The 18875-nt window shown below is 37.8% G+C and overlaps 1 protein-coding gene across 1 annotated transcript in view; it reads right to left on the bottom strand.

Annotated features, from left to right (window-relative positions):
• Nucleotides 1–486: 486 nt before the first annotated feature.
• Nucleotides 487–18875, bottom strand: part of CEMIP2 (cell migration inducing hyaluronidase 2) — a 50450-nt gene continuing 32061 nt past the window's right edge. Inside the window, exons 11-24 of the mRNA XM_005423427.2 lie at nt 17765–17893; nt 16108–16196; nt 14114–14245; nt 13591–13626; nt 12734–12889; nt 9949–10126; nt 9245–9460; nt 8369–8580; nt 7633–7818; nt 6271–6490; nt 5597–5695; nt 4398–4546; nt 3545–3651; nt 487–2824 (exon numbers count right to left, since the gene is read on the bottom strand). Coding sequence (XP_005423484.1) covers nt 2628–2824; nt 3545–3651; nt 4398–4546; nt 5597–5695; nt 6271–6490; nt 7633–7818; nt 8369–8580; nt 9245–9460; nt 9949–10126; nt 12734–12889; nt 13591–13626; nt 14114–14245; nt 16108–16196; nt 17765–17893 — 2106 coding nt within the window. The 3' untranslated portion in view covers nt 487–2627. The remainder of the gene's footprint in view (nt 2825–3544; nt 3652–4397; nt 4547–5596; nt 5696–6270; nt 6491–7632; nt 7819–8368; nt 8581–9244; nt 9461–9948; nt 10127–12733; nt 12890–13590; nt 13627–14113; nt 14246–16107; nt 16197–17764; nt 17894–18875) is intronic.

Here is an 18875-nt window from a genome sequence, read left to right as displayed (position 1 = left end):
CTCCATAGAAAAATACTCCACAGGTGCACTGCCAATCAATTCCAGTACTTGACCACTTACTCAATAAAAACATTCCTTCTGTTTTTGTGGAACTGCCTGCATTTCAATGTGTCCCCATAGACTCTTTTTCTCTGCCACTGGGCCCCACTGAGAACAGTGCTCACCTTCTTCACTCCCCACCAGGTAGTTAAAGACATGGATAGGATGCCCCTGAGTCAGTAATGCTGCTCCTTGCTCCCCTGAGCTGATATGACTGCAGACTCAGCAGCTCAGACCAGCTTTGAGATATCTGGCTTCCAAGACAGACCCATAATTTCAGTCACCATCAGTGTCTCCTTTCCAGAGTTGCTAGCTTGTCTCTGAATGAAGAGTAGGATATACTCCGCAAATTTCACAAGTAAACCAGTGTTGAAATAAGATTGTTTATATTATTGACACAGCACACACTATAGAATTACTTGATACAAGAACAGAAGACACCCATAATTTTACTGCCTTGTCAGATGTAAAAATTTATTTATGCTATTTGTCAAGTGTTTAAATTTACACAAAAGACAAACACTTTAACTTCAGGTCCAATTGTTCATCAATAAGCCCTACATCAGAATACCCTTGACACTTCCAAGGACAATTTTTACAAGACGCTTAGAACAGCAGAATATCATAAATAATGGCCAACTTCACAAGCGTGAGGATCACCACCTCATCACTATTTCTCTGCCGAGCATGAGAATAGAGGAAGCCTTAAAGCCATTTTAATCCCCAAACACTATCACTACTGCACTCAGAGCATTTACATCACTGCCCTGCATTAATAACACCAAACATTACAGTTAGTCGTAAAGATTTATCACAGCTTCCCCTAACAGAAATTACTTTTCTTTTAAACATAACAAGAGAACTGTGCATCAAAACAACTGCAAAATACACAATCATCCATTTGGCTTGGTTTTACAATAAAAATAGTATCGGTCATCTATATGTTAACTTAACTCTCGTGTCATACTCCTTACCCCCTCCTTTCTCACCTAGACCAGGCAGTTTAATTGCAGCACTGAGGTAGCATATTTTAATTGAACAGAGTAATATGTTTGATATTCTGCCTCTTCTCCTTTAAAGCACAAATAAACATCCCCAAAGTTTTTCAACATCTTTGGAGAAGACAGGCACATAGTTCATTTCCAACAGCCACTCTATTTTGAATTCAAAGCACAAAGCATCTATGAATGGTAGATACATTATACCAGCTCGAATGAATGAGAACATATACAAGAAGGAAATATGTCAGTTTTATTAGAACTAGGGTTACATTTTAGTCCTATGGCACCTGTTGTTCCCTATTATGAAATGCATCTTTACTGTCTCTGAAATTTAATTTCAAAGACAAAGATCCTGAAAAAGAGCAGCTGTGCCGCTGTTCTAAATGATTTTCACACTATTGGCAAAGACAAATAATTGCAACAAAACCAGATTAAATCAATGGACCTGATATAAAGTCAACAGGAATTAAGATGAGTATACTAAGAGAATTAAAGTTAAGGCAGAAGGTATGATTTAATGAACTGAGAGCACTTTCCATTCACTTAGAAGTTAAAGCTGAGATAGCCTTAAAATAATTAAAGAAAAACCAACACCAAAAAACAGACAAACAAAAACAACCCAAAACCACCAACCAAACAAACAACAAAACAAACCCCCAAAACAACAAAAAAATTTAAAAATCAAAACAAAACAAAAAAATCCACCACTGCAAGAGTAGAAGCCTTGTTTCCTAACAAATTGAGAGTAACAGTATCTCAGCTTTGCCCTTCTGGCTAAAAGCTTTCAAAGACTAAGCTGAAGTTAAGCTGTACTCTAGACTGCAGCCTTAACTTCTAGACTGTTTATTAAAGTAACTCTTACAGACACACCTGTGTATTTAGGGAGAATAATAAACAGTGATCCTAAAGAACAGAAGTAATTTCCTGCTCTGTGTGCCATACTTGTACACAAAGCCTTGTAAAACTCTACTGAATGGTACAAAATCCTCACCCAGCCCAAGGCTGGATCTTTGAATTCCTTCCTCCATCTTTCACACAGGAAAGCAAAAATTTTTACTGCACTTAAAAATCCCTTGAGTCAGCCTCATGCATAGGGGAAAGTGGGTTTTAAGATGTTGGAAACCAGACTGAGAATGTAACTGAGCTAACAGAAAAACTCCCATGGAAACATCCAAACAGCTGAGGGAAAAATGCTTAAGTTATAATGACCAATTCAAGCTGGTTATGAAGGCATTGATCTTAATCTTTCAAGTAACCCAAAATGCGCTCCAACACCTGTTACTAAAAACTTAAGGCTTTTATGAATACCCTCTTACATACAAAAAGAGTATTAAACAGAAGGAACTTGTTTACAGTAAATACAAACATCTGAAAAATCTCTGAAACCTGTTTATACAAATACTAATAAATTCTTTAATATTTTGTACAACTAGAAGGTGCACAGATTGGCATTCAAGCAGTCAATGCTGGCAAACATCTCTCAGACAATAACATGATTTACTTGGATAACAATATAGTTTAAAATGCCATAAATTAAAAAATAAGTTAGTTCACATTTTTCCCCAGATTTTATGTACATCTTAGTCTTTAATGAGATCGTGCAGCTTTCTTCAGAAGCTCGAGGTCTTTCTGACGGCTTTTAGCTGCTCTGGCACAGCCATACTCTTCCAGTTGCAGAGGGATATACTTTTCTATCTGAATGAGCCCATGCCCAGCAGGACTGGTAAACAGCTTAATCCAGGATGGCTTAATGTTTCCTCTGAAGCCCAGAAAGGCCAAGCTTCCTGTGACAGAAAAAGCTCAGCATTACCAAACCAGCTAAATTCACTGCAGCATCATACAAGACTGGTTAGGCAGGCAAAGGCAAAATTCTTTCCCCCACATTATTCCGGACATTTATCCATTCTCAGCTTTACATGCACCTTACAAAGAAATAATGATTTGCAATTTCCTGTCTCAATATTTCGTATTAAATACCCTGAAATCACAGGGGTAATTTGAAAACACAGCTAATTGGACAGTTACAAAAACTGCTTTCTCAACCACAACTTGTGGCATCACTCTGAACAGATAAGAGCTACCCCATGCGGCCTATAAACTCATCATGCCTCAAAATACCAATAGTTTCTCATTCCTAGCTTCAAGTTATTTTAGAACAGGAAATACTAGGCAGGCACAGGAGATTGCTTAAAGATATATTTACTGGGTGAGGCACAAAATACAGGAAAAAAGCCTGGGACTCTTGTGTGATCCACAGGCACAAAGAACTGCTAGTTACTTCTCTGTTTAAAACAAGCGTCACACAATGGGCTAAAGGGGTTTTCTGCCCCATCTGCTAAAGGGCTGCTCAACAAGAGCTGACACATAGCAGCCACACCAGTGCAAACTGGCAACCACCCTCCACCAGCTGCATCCTTCTCACACACCCCATAAGAAACCCACCACGCCAATATAAACACAAAGACCAAGGTGGTGTCAAAGAAACGTGCAACATTTCCACCAACCATTGCTCTGAAGATAAGGTGGTTTCGCTGTCCCCAGGGACATTAAGGCTTCACCTAAACTATTAGGAATTGCTACATCACCTCTTGTGCTCAGCAGAATGATAGACCTGCAACAGGAACAGCATGACACAGCAGCTATTATAAACACATTTTTTAATATTCTGGCTACACACCCTTCCAGCTAACTGCCCTCAGTGTCCAATTCCTTATGAATACTTATGACATGGAAATAGTCAAGCATTTCCGAAAGTAGTACTTAGAATTTCTTGGTTTTAAATTGACTTTAACTTCAAAGTCATTGGAAAATGTTATTTAGATACAGTTTTGTATCAAATTTGTACAAATTGTATCAAATTGTTATTTAGATACAATTTTGTATCAAAAAAATCAAGTTTGGATATTGATCCAAATTTAGAAAATTAAAATACTGTTTATTTTCTGACACTAACTCTCTATCTTTACTTAGTAATAAATAACTTTCTCCCTATAGGGAGAAAACAGTATCACATCTTTCACACAGTCCTCACCACTGTCCTTATTAAACAAAAAGTTATTCTTGTTTTAAGCAAAGCAGCATTATTACATGATGTTTTGTTAAAGAAAATTATTTTTGAGGAAAAAAGCAACACCAGAACAATTTTAAGTGCTCAAAATCTGCTTAGTTTTCTTAAATAAGGATACACTGTCCAATAAATTGCTCCTCTGTTTCTCCTTTCTGCCTGAATTTAGACATATGTTTTGTTCACTTTCAGTGCCCAGGTATCATTATCTATTTGTCATTATTTAAATCCTTGTCAGACAGCAGAGTTACAGCTTGCAGGACATACTGGAAATGACTGGTCATTGCACATACCTTTGTGGAATTCCAGATTTTAAATATCCATCTACATGCCTAATGTCTACTCCAGAAAATAATTTGTTTCCCAACACTGTGCCAGTGCAGGCATCTACTACAACAATAAGTATTCCATTACCCTTGAAGGAAAACATGGTGTCATTGACCTGAATGGGAAGAAAAAGAGAGAGAAAAGGAAGTTAATATGAATCAAACAGCAATTCTACTGCACTCAGTGGTAATCAATCTTACTCTAGTTTAGACACAGTAATTTCCTTACAAATACTTGCTTCTCCCTAACAACTCTTCAGTTTTTCCTTTGAAAGGATGCTGCTTAATGGGACTTCTGAAATTGCATGGGAGTCTTAAGCCTGTAGCTTCTACAGGAATATTGCACATTCCAGGTGACTTAGTACCTGCCTCAGTCATCGCTCCAGCTTTGGTAAGCTAAAAGACACTGAATCCCCTGGACTTCTTTACAATAATACAGTCAACTGATCCCTGCAGCTGGTTAGTTCCAGCCCAGTTTCTTCCTGCTGCTTTGGATATGGCATACACATTCCTGGAGAAGTTTGCAGTTGCAAAGGTCAATCTGTTCACGTGCCATTTGTCTACCTGAATAACTGAAGGTTCAGCCAGGTCAACAATGACACTGCAGAATGTAAGGAAGTACCATTAAGTGGTACTTCACCTTCACGTGCAAGTCTACTTCAGCATCTGAATGGAAAAGTCAAACTAAACTACTTGCTATACAGTATCACATCACTGAGCTTATTTGGGCCACACCTGAACAAATACAGAAATCTACTGATTCTTTAGCAATTGCCATTTAGAGGACTTCAGCAAAGCTTAATGGCTCATGTGACCCATTCCACTAATTTACTAATCTGCTTGCACAAGGACAATTTCAACAAAATGGATTTAACTAACAAATTTTTCGTTTATGTCTTCCGTTTATTTCCAAAACCAGCCATAAATGTATGCCCACACAGATTTAAACACAAACTGAACATTTTAAACTCTGATATTAAGTGGGGCTTTGAAGTCTCACTTTCTAATGTTTAAACATAAGCTTTTTGGCTTTATTTTTTAAACAATGAACCAATCTTTTCGTTCAAGTGAAGAAAACTGAGATCTGCAATATGAAGAGCCGTACAACTGCTACAATACATACTGCTATAGTAATATTTAAGAAGAAAACCGTAAAGAATACTTACATATATAAATGCTTGCTGGCCTCTGCTTGACTCTTTTTCATCAGATGAATTAATCTGCACAAGGAGGTAGTTTCTGTGGGGGTCACTGGTGAACACCATCTGGATATCAAACAAAACAGTTAAGTACACATATTAATGTTTCTTCAACACTTTATCATGCCAGTTTACAACAGACAGCCCATGCTCCAAAGCAAATACATCCATTTGTCAATGGCATTATTTATGGTACTACTAATCCTAATAAATATAATGATACATAGTGGAACCTATTTTATCTCTTAATTTCAATATTTTTCTCAGCTTGTATAGCTGAGACAATTTCAAGTTCACGTTAATAAGCAAAGATCCAAACAGAGAGGTTTGCCATGTAGATCTCTGCAGCAAAGCTCTCCATGTATCACAGACAATACTGCAGCGCAAGACATCAATCCACCTATGTCCCTCTTCTGTAGCACTTGGAGCAAGAGTTGTACAAAAGAAGAAAGAAAACTGCTTGAAACCATGCTACAGAAAAGACTCCAAACCTTCAAGGAGTCCAAGAAGATTAACAAGCTGACCACTGTAATTTGGTAAGTGCAGTATTCTGTGCTGAAAGACTGAAATTTGGACTTAAATTGAGTAGACATCATCACCAATCCTACAATTCAAGAAAGTTTTAGCTTATTTTATTTTACCTGAGTTGTGCCACATTTTGAACATGGTACAGTAGTTTTTTCTGGCATCTGCTTTATGACGGTTGGTACTTGGTAGTACTTTGGGTAAGCTTTTGCCATGCAATTACTTATCCCTTTTGATGAATCTTTGGTCACAATCTTGATCCTTTCACATCCCTGAGATGAGCAATAACTGTGACCATCCCTATTATATTTGGCTTGAAGAAATAAAAACAGTAATCTATACAAAAAGGGGAAAAACAATCTAAATTAACTGGTGAAATATAGGTATTTATATTCAATCTTAGCAGCTATATTTCATGATTTTCAGAAGCAGACAAACTACAGTATTCACTTGTGCGCCACTATCCAAAGGTTTGAAGGTATTTACAGTTCACTAGAGTTAGGAAATCCCTAGCAACTTATCTATAACTCCCCACAAAGGAGACATTAATATAAACATAGATGCTTTGTAAAGAAATAACAGTCCTCATATCAGTGACTTACAGGAAACAAAAACCATATTGCTCAGCATGAATTTTTTCCTTGCTCATAGATCTTTGCAGACATGCAGCAGAAATATTCAGTTTTACCCATCAACACTGAACAATACAGTTGTGCTACTTCAAATGCCTGGAAAGGCATTTTAGGGTGAAAAGCTCTTACACCCTAAAAAGCAACATAAAGCAACATAAAATGTCTGTTCAAAATTTATTTGTGAATTTTCACAATTCACTTGTGGATTTATTATAGACAAGCACAGTAGCAGGTAACAGAACAAAATAAATAAGAGAACAAATCATAAATTTAGACTCAATGTTTGCAGAACTCACAACTGATATACACAGGACTTAATTTACTGGAAGCTGATCATATCTAAAACCTCTCAGAAGGATCTTAGTGGCATCTGTGAGAAGTACTTTTGAAAGAGCGACTAGGACTTCTAAGTTCTTTTGAGACAGCTGAAAACAGATTAGGATTTTCAAAAATATAATTTTTAAATGTTGGAAGAGAAAGTCTCTTGGAAATTTATAGAATTTTCTGCTTAACAAAAAACCAGACAATTTCTCTGAAGACTAAGAAATTAAGTCCTAAAAGGCATTGCTGTGCAGCACACCAGAAATACTGAAAATATAGTAATATTTTCCCCAGACATGGGGTAGGAAATATCTTTGGCCACTGTGGTGCTCATGGAAAGTATTTCAATGACAACCATGGTAGTTTAGAGATTCAAAGACATATGAACATTCTTCCAAAAAGTTTTTGAGTCCTTCTCAACAGCTTTCCTCTTAGGCAGGTGCCTCAACCAGTTGCTTTTAACACTTTCAAACTGGACATTTCAAAGTTAAACATCTTCTAGCAGAGTCAAATGACAAGAGTTACCCAGTACTGTTGTCAAAGTAAAACCTCTTGTCTGATCTATTCTTTTCAAGCTCCATCATTGAAGACACAGGCGTGTAGCGCTCCACCTTGCTTGACAGAGCAGATGACCGCCTTTGAAAGGTTTCCAACACTATAAGAAAATCTGTCTTTGGTTGGTAACAAAGACCAACACGTATCCAGTCGTTCCTACAACCAATATCAAATGTATGAGTCCTCACAGGAACAGTTTAGGCGTCATTACAGAGCAAAGAGATCATTAAAAAAAAAAAAAAAGAAACAGGAACACAAAAAGCTCCTAAACCCTCAACTAGATGATCAAATCTGCACAGCCTATCATTAAACATTTTAGTAACATTAAGATTGTCTCAGCATATATTTGATTATATACTTCACAGATATTAAATAAGTTCATCTGCCAACAAAATCAAGTATGACAAGCTATTCAAGTGCAATTCTGCTCAACTTCACTATTAGTACATCATCATCTCCAAAGGCTTTTCCTTAAAGACACTATACTGGACAAGTGTTTAACTTCAGATGCAGATCTGTTGTGTAATCCCACACTTTTGTATTTGTAACTATAAAAAAAAAAAAAACCAAACCCAAGCTCTCTTCTTCCAGATGATTGCAAACTCATGCACAATAATTTTGCAGGACATAACTTCAGTATTGCCTTATGGATCAAAGCCATAAGAAAGAAGATATAGACATACATTTCAAAAGAAAATAAACATACTTGTTGAAATTAATGAGATACAGATAGGTGACATTTGGAGCTTTTCCATTCCAATGTATTGTATAGCCCTTTTGGAGCATCACCACTGGCTGGTACTGCTGAAAGGCAGCTGCTCTCTGATTAATACCTCGAAGAACCATGGGATTGGCTGGATACTCATCTCGGACAATAGTCATGGAAAGATTCTGTCCATTCCAGGTTTGGACATAAACCTATATGATATTTAAGAGGGCGAAAATAGGAATATTTGGTCTCTTTTGCAAAAGAAAACCAAATAGTGAAGCACAATCAGGACATTATTAACCAAAATGCTGCAATCTGATGTTCTGACTTATATAATGCACAAATCCATCCTGAATAAAAGTCCTATTTTAAAAACTATTATAGATTTTTCCCATCTTACAGACAAAAAAGGGTATGAAGGACAAAAAAAATTAGCTATAACACCTGGCCACACAGCGCAGGAACCAGAATGGGAACCTGTAAGACTCATATTCAGAAGGTGTTATTTAACATCTCCAGAAAACAAACCAACAAAACAACCCCTTAAAATCTACTCTGTGAAAAAAAGCAGACAGAACTTGTGTGGAAGACACCTTCAACGAAGATGTTTTAGCAGATACAGCTGCAACACAGAATTCTTGGCAAACACATTTAGTTTTATCTTGCAGCATCTGATACTGTACCCTCAGTCTGCTGAGAGGAAGCATGATGTATACACAATTGGCTCAAAAGTATGATATGTATAGAAGTATCTTTAAAAGTCAAAAAATTTTGAAATCCAAAGACAGGTAATTTTTTATTTGTTACACTACCTGACTCCACAAGTAGTTCATACTATACATTTGCCCCAAACAGAAAAACAAAAGTACTAGCCTGTGCATAGTTCCCACTGCAAACCACTCCACTCCATTCTGTGATGTTAATGCATTTGGGGTGTTGAATCAAGTAATTATCCATTCGGCCCACATAGGTATCCCTGTAGTCAGTCACTGAGCCATCTAGATCATGAAATATTGAGTTCTTGTCACCATCCAGATCTCCTTCTTCAAACCAGGGACCAGGCTTCCCAAAGAAGGCTTTCAAAGAAACCTGTCAAGAACAATAGAAGTTTTTGTTTTTCCTGAGGCTGAAACACAGACCTACATTTGCACATGTGCAGAAACACAGGAATTTGACAAAGCTGATTAAAAACTTTACAGCAAGGATAGCAGAATCTTGCAAAGCAGATGTGCTGGGTTTGACTAATAGGCTCAACCCAGCTCTTGCTTCTGAACAGTGTTAATATTTGCTGCAGAAAATACATTACTAAGGATATATACCAAACCTTAAAAATCTTATAAAAATTTCTTTTCAACTTTACCACAAGCCATGAATCATTTAGTGCAACATATCCTACATCTCTGTTGGTATTGGATTTTTTGGTCAGGAGACAAAGGAGGTGTGACCTCCAGCTAGGAGAAAAACTCTGAAGTAGGTATGCATAGAAAGGATGACCTACAACTCTTGTTTGTGTATGTTAAATACAAGGGGAAAAAAAACCATTTGCAAGACTTCAGGAAAACTTGTAGTAAACTTACATTTGGACGAAACTTCACAAGAGAAATGTTATTTTTTGGAGTCATCTGCCATGGATTTTTCATCAAGAATCCAACTGCACTGGTAAATCTGTCCAGAGTTGGCATGAAGTTTTTAAATGTGCACTTAGTAAGGTGAATAGGTCCATCATAAATCTGAAAGCCTCTGATTGGAAATGTCCTGTTGATGCAAGCAAATATTTATACCATCCTGTAACAAAATTCACGGTACACTTGAATCTGTATCAAATAACTCAGAAATCAATAAAGTAACCATTACAGAACAACTCGCAAGATAGAATTTAGCAAAGGAAATATGGTTTCTGCACTTCTCTAATGAGTCAAAAAATCCCCTACTCCTAAATTTTCCTGTTAGCAGAGCTATCAGTCTCCATGTGCAAATGTACCCCTTTTTCAATATGAGAAATACAGCAGAAAAATAATACCTCCTGCTCTTTGATTGTTCATGGTAACTGGAAATGACTGCAGACTGGAAGAAAGCAAATGTCATTTCTAACTTGAGGAGGAGCACACAGAGAATGGTAGGCTGGTAAGGCTTAACTTGACCCCCAGGAAGATGATGGAGCAGCTAATCCTAGAAACCACTTCATGTGCCTGGAGGACTGGAAAATCATCAGGAATAATCAGCATGAATTCACCAAGGAGAAGCTGATAAACATCTGTGATGAAATGACTGGCCTGGTAGAGCAGTGGGAGAGCAGAGGCGAGGGTCTACCAAAACTGCAGTAAGACTTTTGACACTGTGTCCCATGAAGTATGGGCCGGATGAGAGGACAAATGGTTGGGCCCAGAAAGTGATGGCATAAAGTCTACTTGGTGAGCAATAATGGGTGATGTACCCCAGGGGTCAATACTGAGTCCAGTCTTGCTCATTATTTTCACTAGTCATCTGGATGATTAGGCCAAGTATAGTCTATGGGCCAAGTCTGCAGAGGGCACAACACAGAGGGAAGCAGCTGATGCAGCAGAGGGTTGTGCTACCACCCAGACCCTGACAGGCTGGACAAATGGGTGGATGGGAACCTCAAGGTCTTGCACATTGGGAGCAACAACTCCTTGTGCCAGTGAAAAGGACCTATGGGTCCTAGAGGAAGCAAAACTAACCATAAGCCAAACAATGTGCCCTTGCCACAAAGAGGCAAAAAGTATCCAGGGCTGCACTGTGAGAAGTGTTATCAGCTCACTGAGGGAAGTGATGCTTCCCATTTTTTCAGGACTGGTGAAACAACAATATGGAGTGCTTGTGCCCAGTACGAAGGCAGATATGAAGATACTGGAAAGTGCAGCAAAGGGCCACAAAGATGGAGCTCTCCCACGAGAGATGCTCCAGTAAGTCCCTGGAGCATGTCTCATGGGAAGAAACGCTAGGAGACATGCTCAGCCAGCAGCAGAAAAGCCTCAGGCAGGAATCTCAATCTTCTGAAGGGAGGGTGCAAAGAAGATAGAGCCAGGGTACTCCCCAGTCACAAGGCCAGGAGCAATGTGTACAAGATGAAAAATAAGATGTGCCTGCTAAACAACAGGAGAAACCTTTCACTGAGTGACTGGTCACTGGCACAGGTTGCCCAGGAAATGTATGAAGAATTCACCCTTGGAAATATAGTAAAGACACCTGAACATTGTCCTGGAACCTGAGCCCTAGGTGACAGTTCTTGAGCAGGGGAGTTGGACAAGATGACCTCCAGAGGCCCCTTCCAGCCTCAGCTGTTCAGTGATTTCCACTCAACAAGACTGAATACCTCATATCACCACCACATTAATTTCCCCTCTTTAAATAGCTGAACAGCAAAAAACTAGGGTGGCTGGGGCCCACTTCACCCTTTGTCCTACTTGGCCAAGGATGTGTGGGGACAGAACCTTCAGCCATGTGGCCATGGCCAATACATTGTGCTACTTGATACCAACTGACATCATGGCTGTGAAGTGGGGGAAAGAGACTGTCTCTCATTTTCTGAAGGCAGAGCATTCCTTTTTCTGGGGAAGCAGTGGGGTAACACCAGTCCTGGCCAGAGGATTTGTCCACCAGGAGAACATCTGGGGTGCTGATGGTCTCTTGGCCATCTTGTTCTTCGTCTTGAGGGCTATCCAGTGCCAGGTTCAGTGGTGAGCATTTCTGCTTTTTTTTTTTGCACATAAATCACCTTTGTTTTGTATACTTTTGTTATTAATATTGTCACTATTATTGTTAATATTCTTAATCTCATTGTTTCCAGTACACTTGCATCAGCTTGAGATCTCTGTCTTTTGTCTTTCTCACCTGAGGAGCTGGGCAAAGGGGAGTGGCTACATGGGGCTCAATTTCCAGCTGGGCTTAAACCAAAACAGTCTTCTTCCTAATTCTGTGGTAAGGGTAGGACTTGGTATTATGTTAAACAAGCACCAGTGCAAGTCAAAGAGAAAAGAGAAGGATCGTGGTCACAGATAGTGATTTGTCACAGACAAACTGCAGTCTCTAGTCCCAAGCTGACCTTTGAAATTCTCTTACCCGAAAGCTCTCTTCTAGACCCAAACACTTTTTAAGTCTAAGGTTCAATTTAAGTAGGATAACTTAAATTTCTACAGAATAGTAACCTGTGGAAGCATCAGATGAACCTGCTTCAGTAAAAAGGTGAAAGTGACACAGCTGCACACAAAGCATTAAAAAGAAAAAGAGAGCATCACTTCCAATGGACTCTTAATCTCTGACAGCTCAACCAAGAAGGGTCTTTACATCTGATACAGCAAATTTTTCTTGTATTTCTATTTCCTTCATTCTTGACATACTTACCGATTTCTAGGCAGAGTGCGGGTCTTGTTGTCTATTCCTCCAGTTCCCACATATTTATTTTGTCCACCTTGAAACCCGTAATTCTTGCTCTCACCTATGAACAGCGACTCTGATACCTCCTGGCTGGCACCTTCATCATTTGGGAAGCTCCCATCACTATACATCAAAGACAAATCTTTAGCCAAGACTCTCCAGCAGATGATTATACCAAGCCATAACACCACTTTTACTTCTGTAACAGCCCTCCTCAAGCAAAGTAGTATAGACTTCATGGACAATACACAAAACAATAGATTTAATCATTATCATTAACAGACGCTAACTCACTGAAATGTTCAGCAGATTCAAACATTAAAATTTCTAACTCCCTTTGTAGTGGAGCATCTTTTTATTTACAGCCCACTTTTCCAGTCCTAGAACTAGTTTGTCATAATCTCAACAGCAGTAATTTCAGTTCACTACCTAAGTTTCTTGATATTCTTCATTAGAAAGAGACTCTACCCCTGCCAAATGCTCACTCCCCTTTCTTTTCTATTACACACTTTCAACTGTTCAGGAGGACAAAAATACCACCTAAGGAATCATACACTACCAAGAATACCTCAATAAGTATACCTTTCTGGTAAAGAGGCAACAAGCTGTGGTATAAACCAAGCACAGGCTGAACTAAAGCAGAAACTTTGGCAGCTGTGCCAGTTTACAGCTTCTATGACATCGTCTGCATGACTGGGAATATAACCAGGCCCCAAACAAAAACTGCAGCCTTATGAAAGCATACCTATTAATTTCAATACATACATGTAGATTTTCTAAGCTTCTACGCAAGGAAATACAGAAATTATTAAAAAAGTACTCACCTCGCAAATGTCAAACCTATTCCATTGTCTGCAAACCTACAAGAAAGTCCAAAACATCAGTTGTTTTTTTCTGAATTATCCTACAATTGGTTAATGCAAGAGCACATCCTGCTATGCACTGAAAAAAGCTTGAATTTTTCTATTAATGAAACACATAACCACCGCACAGTTAACTTTTCTAAAAGCATTCTTGTTAAAAAGTAGTAAAATAATTTTCTACACATTTTAAACAGGACTTGAGAGCTTCAGGAAGACAACAGAAATCCCAGTCTGAATTTTCTGTCTCTACCAACTCTCAGGCTTCTTTTTACTACAGCTGGTTTTTTTGCTGTTTAAGGCAGGTGCTCATCTAAATCACATATAAACTTGCATATTTGAAATTGTGGGATGGTATGAGAGCTGGTCATACTGAGAAGTACCTAAAATTAACCATCAATCCTCTCCAATAACCCTGTTGTAATGCACTTTCATAAACAAAGCCTCAGAGAAAACAGCATGCAGCTATTTGCTTCCAAATACCTACCCAGAGTTCTGAATGAGGATATCCCCTCCCCTGACCCAGGCTCCATGATCATTGTTTTTGAAAGAGATTAATCTGTCAATCAGGGCAGCAACTCGGGGCTTTTCAGGGTCTGCATCTTGATGAGGTCGAAACCTGTGAGAGATAAACACTTAGTACAAGGAAACTTTTTATTTTACATGTGCCATATATGTTGTGCTGAGTGAACCTGAAAGACAAACAATCATCTGATGGGCAAATTTCACTCTGCTTAATGTTTGGAATGAAAGAAGCTAAAAGCAGGTACATCTCTGGTCCTCACTATTACTAGAAAAGCATCTGGGGTACCATGAAGCAGGAAAGCGAAACACCTCTTTTCCAGTAATTCTCACAGGCTCAGTCTCTCTAAGTTTCTTTAGCTGCCTTTAGCCTACTTTTATCCCCCTTTTCCTTCTGCCCTCCCCACTTGTAGTGAAGCATTAATGTGAAAGTTTGAAGAAGGGAATTATAAACTCCTTGGAAGGACACACACACCTGACATTAGTTATGCTAAAACAGTCTGGACATTTTTCTAACTGATCCTTCAAATGTTTCAAGCTTTTCTGACATACAGCAATGCTGCTTCTTTGGGCATGCCTGAGGGTTTTTTTTCATTGCACTGCTACCAAGATGGTCTTGTACAGTAAATTATGACCAGAATCTAGTTTAAATAGTAGGAAGAAACAGTCTGATTAAGAACTGGTGACATTTTCACTTGATTACCCCCAGGACCCCAGACAAAAAGTAATACACTTTAAAAAACTGCAAACAGGCATTTTGAGCGGGTAAAGATACCTATGTCTGTTATCCCAATCACCTGATACTCTTTTGTTGAGATTTGGATCTGCCCCCTCCCCATCCAAGGGAGAAATGAGAAGATAAGTAAATGCTAGGTTTTGATAGACTCAGTCTTCTCAAATAACATTTAAATATCTCCAGTCTGGTTCCATGTACAACGATTAGGGACCTCACACAGTTATGCAGCATCTCATTCCTTTTCTTTCTGCTGTGAAACACAACCCCATTTTGTGCACTGAGTTTCTTGCATCCTCAACACACTACAGGCTCTCAGAGGGCATCTTGCCCCTCTCAAGTTCCTCTCAATTACCTGTTACAACTGAGGTAAACCGCAAGGGTCATATGGATTTTCTGTCAAAACATGGAACTAGCAGGTTCATTTCCAAATTATGAAGTACTGAGTATCATCAAAATTTGGAACTTTCCTCTTTGCATTTGTAGCAGTCATTTAACTTTCTTTGTCTTAAAACATAGGTCGATTGACAATAAAGAATCTATGAACCATATTTTCCGTGCTAATACTCAGTTAACACAATAAAATGTTGACAGATACAGTTATCCAATATTCATATAACCAGTATCCCAGGCTATTTTATTGAAGTTCAGGACAAGACTAAGCAGGTACAGTATAACCTGGAACTTTCCTAGACTCTCCATTACCTTCTCTCACTTTGTAAACTGAAGAAAATGTGGTTGATTGTACCACCTCTGCAAAGAGCCTTCAGTAGAACTGTACTACCGAGCTATGACTTCCAAGTCTAGAAGGAACAGCAGAAACATTCAGCAGTAGGAAAGGTGCACTACTGAAGCCTTTTTCTAACAATTAGTTAAAACTCATTTACAAATAAAAAGATTAGATTTTAAAGGAATATTTTCCTATCAGCAGCAATTCCAGAAAACATTTTAAGCATGGCAGTAGAGCATGTTTAAAATGGTGTCCTCTAAGAGGATGGAAACTATCCTGAGCAAAAGCTCAGAAGAAACCCAAATCCTTTAAGAGACACCATCTCCGTTGTTCCCAAAACAGATTAATAAATGAAGGAAAAGAATACATATGAACTTACTGCTTGGTTATAATTTATAAATTATTTTATTGTTTTAAAAGAGTTTTTCCCATTGGATATAAGAGCAGTCTCAAAACTTTGCCACTTTTCACCCACTTGAAAGAAAATATCCTTTACCTTGCATTGTTGTCCAAACAGAGATATTCTCTGGGATCATCAGCACTAGCATTAGTTGTTTTAACACCCTTATCAATGAACAAACCGGCCTGAAATAAGCAAGAAAAGAAAATTCATAATATCCAAAATTTAAGATAGAGTAAAAATGAAATTTTTAAAATTTAGGCATTGCATTCTATACATATATTAGAAACTCTTAGATCTTTCCATTTGGCTTAAATCGGCATATTCTCTAATGGAAAACAAGCTAATTAATATAATAAACCAGTCAGTGCTAAAATTATACCAATTATTTGTGATTTTAAAAAAAAGGCAATGGAAAATTTTCTAAGTTCACTTCAGATTTCTTCCACATTACCAGATGCTGGAAAATCAGCCAATCCTGTGGTGAGTTCAAATTATTCTCATAAATGGAAAAGAAACCCCAAAACCCACTGTGAAAAATCCTTTGTGTTTCACTTTAAAACTAAACTACCTTTACCATAAAAGATAATTTTGATCCATGCAGTAATAAGCTTGAATAATGCAGTATGAAATAAATTACTTGAGAAAATAAGTGTGAGGAAGCATTTGTGCTCTTTTACCTGAATTACTTACAAATACCTGTGACTACTTTCACCTGTGATCCAAATCAGGATTACAACTGAGTCTTATACACAAGCAGATTCTCAGATCTGCTAGTGGAGCTCTCCTTCAACATGGAACTTTAGCACACAAATTGCTACCCTTGTTTAAAGATGATAATAGCTATACAGGTGAAAATCTTTTCAATCTTTTCTTCACAATGCACTTTTGTTTCAGCATGCTCTAATTCCAATCTGAATAAAATACCCTACAGTCCCAAAAACAATATTAACACAACTTCCATCAAACACTGCATTTCTTAGTATCCCAGACAACTGTAAGGCAAAATCAGTTTCACTTGGCAAAAAAAATCCAATAATGATTTTATGAGGTTTCAGTTGTTAAAACTATGAGAATCTCATGCAGCAAACAAACACAAGTAATTATTTAGAATTAGGTGGTTTGTAAATGTCATATTTATACATACACACAGCAGCTAGATTCCAAATGAAATACTTTAAGGATTTCAGCTGAAGTGAAACTTTCGCTGAGATGTGGAAAAGGTTTAGAAGTCATACTAACAGAACACTCCTCAACGACTGCAGGCTGAGAACTTCATAAGAAAACTGTTGCAAATAAGTGAGCTCCTGAAGCAATATTAAACCTTAATCTCTAGCCAAAATTGCGCCACCATGTGCAAACACCTGAGACTCAGAAAAATAAACTGTAGCAACTCCAGCAAGCTATTAGATGAACCACTGCTATAATAAACTTGATTCTTTGAGGGTCAGCGTTCTTCAGAGTAGGAAACAAAGCTGTAAACAGTAGGATCTGAAATGCTTCTGGAAAAAGTATTTTATTAGAAGGATTAATTTATTTTAGTTGTTTGTATCTTACTAGGCTCTGAAGCACTGAATATCCAAAATGCAACTAAAAAATATACCCATGCTGATTATACATTGGATTTTGTGCTGTGTTTGAACTCTACTGTAGAACAATCTCCTACCCAGCTTAAAATGCAAACAGACAGGTTGTAATATAGAATACTGAGAGATAAAAACTTCACCTGTTTTTTAATAACATACTACATTACCTTAAAATTAGAATGAACCCTGTTGTTATAGAAGATTCCTAGGGGTGTAAGCTCTGATTTGGTTTCGATGGCTAGACTATGAGAATCTCCTGTAGCAACCCTGTGGAACAAATACCATATTCCAGCATCCTGCAAGTAATGAGAGAATAATATTACTTATAAGTGATTCTGATACTACTATTGGTGCTGATATGTATTTTATAAAAAAGACTCCTAACAAAAATTTAATCAGTGAAAACGTGAGATTTTGCAAATAAGGCTACATTCTAGTGGACAATATCAACTAAAAAGTGTTTTGCTTCTTAGTGAACCATTCAACACCACATATTTTAGATGTTTTAATATTTCAAAGTAGAAAAGTGTTCAAATTCATGTAACTTCTGCATTTTAGTTATGTCATCCCACACACTAGATTTTCCTTTACTAGTAGATAATCCTATTCACAGTAAGATACTCAAAATCATTCCTCCTATCTTTGCTCTTTCAGTCCGTTAAAGTTGATTCATCTCTGCTCCCATCAAAATTTAAATGGCACAGCCAAAAAACCCCTCAAGAGCTTTCAGTAGACAGAAAAAAAAAGCACATCAAGAAATCTGGCCAGTTCGGGGCACTGTGCCAATGACATGCAGTAATAATTTTAGTCTGTTCATTTTCTATAATTCTTTAATATCTCAGCTCTTAAAGAAACTGGATTTATCTGCTAAATGAAACCCACAAAACTTCCCTCTCAACTACATCTGCATTTGCAAGAGGTGGCATCATGACAAGATCTGCATTGGAGACATCTACTGACATCAAAACTTTTGCCTGATCATTGGCCGTGTGCCCTTAAAAAAAAGAAGAATCACCCCACAAGCCACATTAAAGAATTAAACGGTAGCTAAAGAAACTTTGGGTGCTCCATCTCATGAAAAACAGCCATCAACCTTTTTCAAGAATCATGGATAAACCCAATTCACCCTGGCTTAAAAGATTTCATGCATTTCACTCCAAGAATATAATAATTTTCCAAGGAGTGCTGGAAATTCTACTTTACAGTAATGTTCCCATCCCAGTGTGTAATGATTATGCACTGACATTTCTGGTGATTAACCATTACAAAGCAAATATG

This window comes from Geospiza fortis, unplaced genomic scaffold, assembly GCF_000277835.1.
Source record: "Geospiza fortis unplaced genomic scaffold, GeoFor_1.0 scaffold279, whole genome shotgun sequence".
Classification (NCBI taxonomy): Eukaryota; Metazoa; Chordata; class Aves; order Passeriformes; family Thraupidae; genus Geospiza; species Geospiza fortis.
The sequence above is the reverse complement of the archived record's forward strand: the minus strand, read 5'-3'. Positions and strand labels throughout refer to the sequence as shown.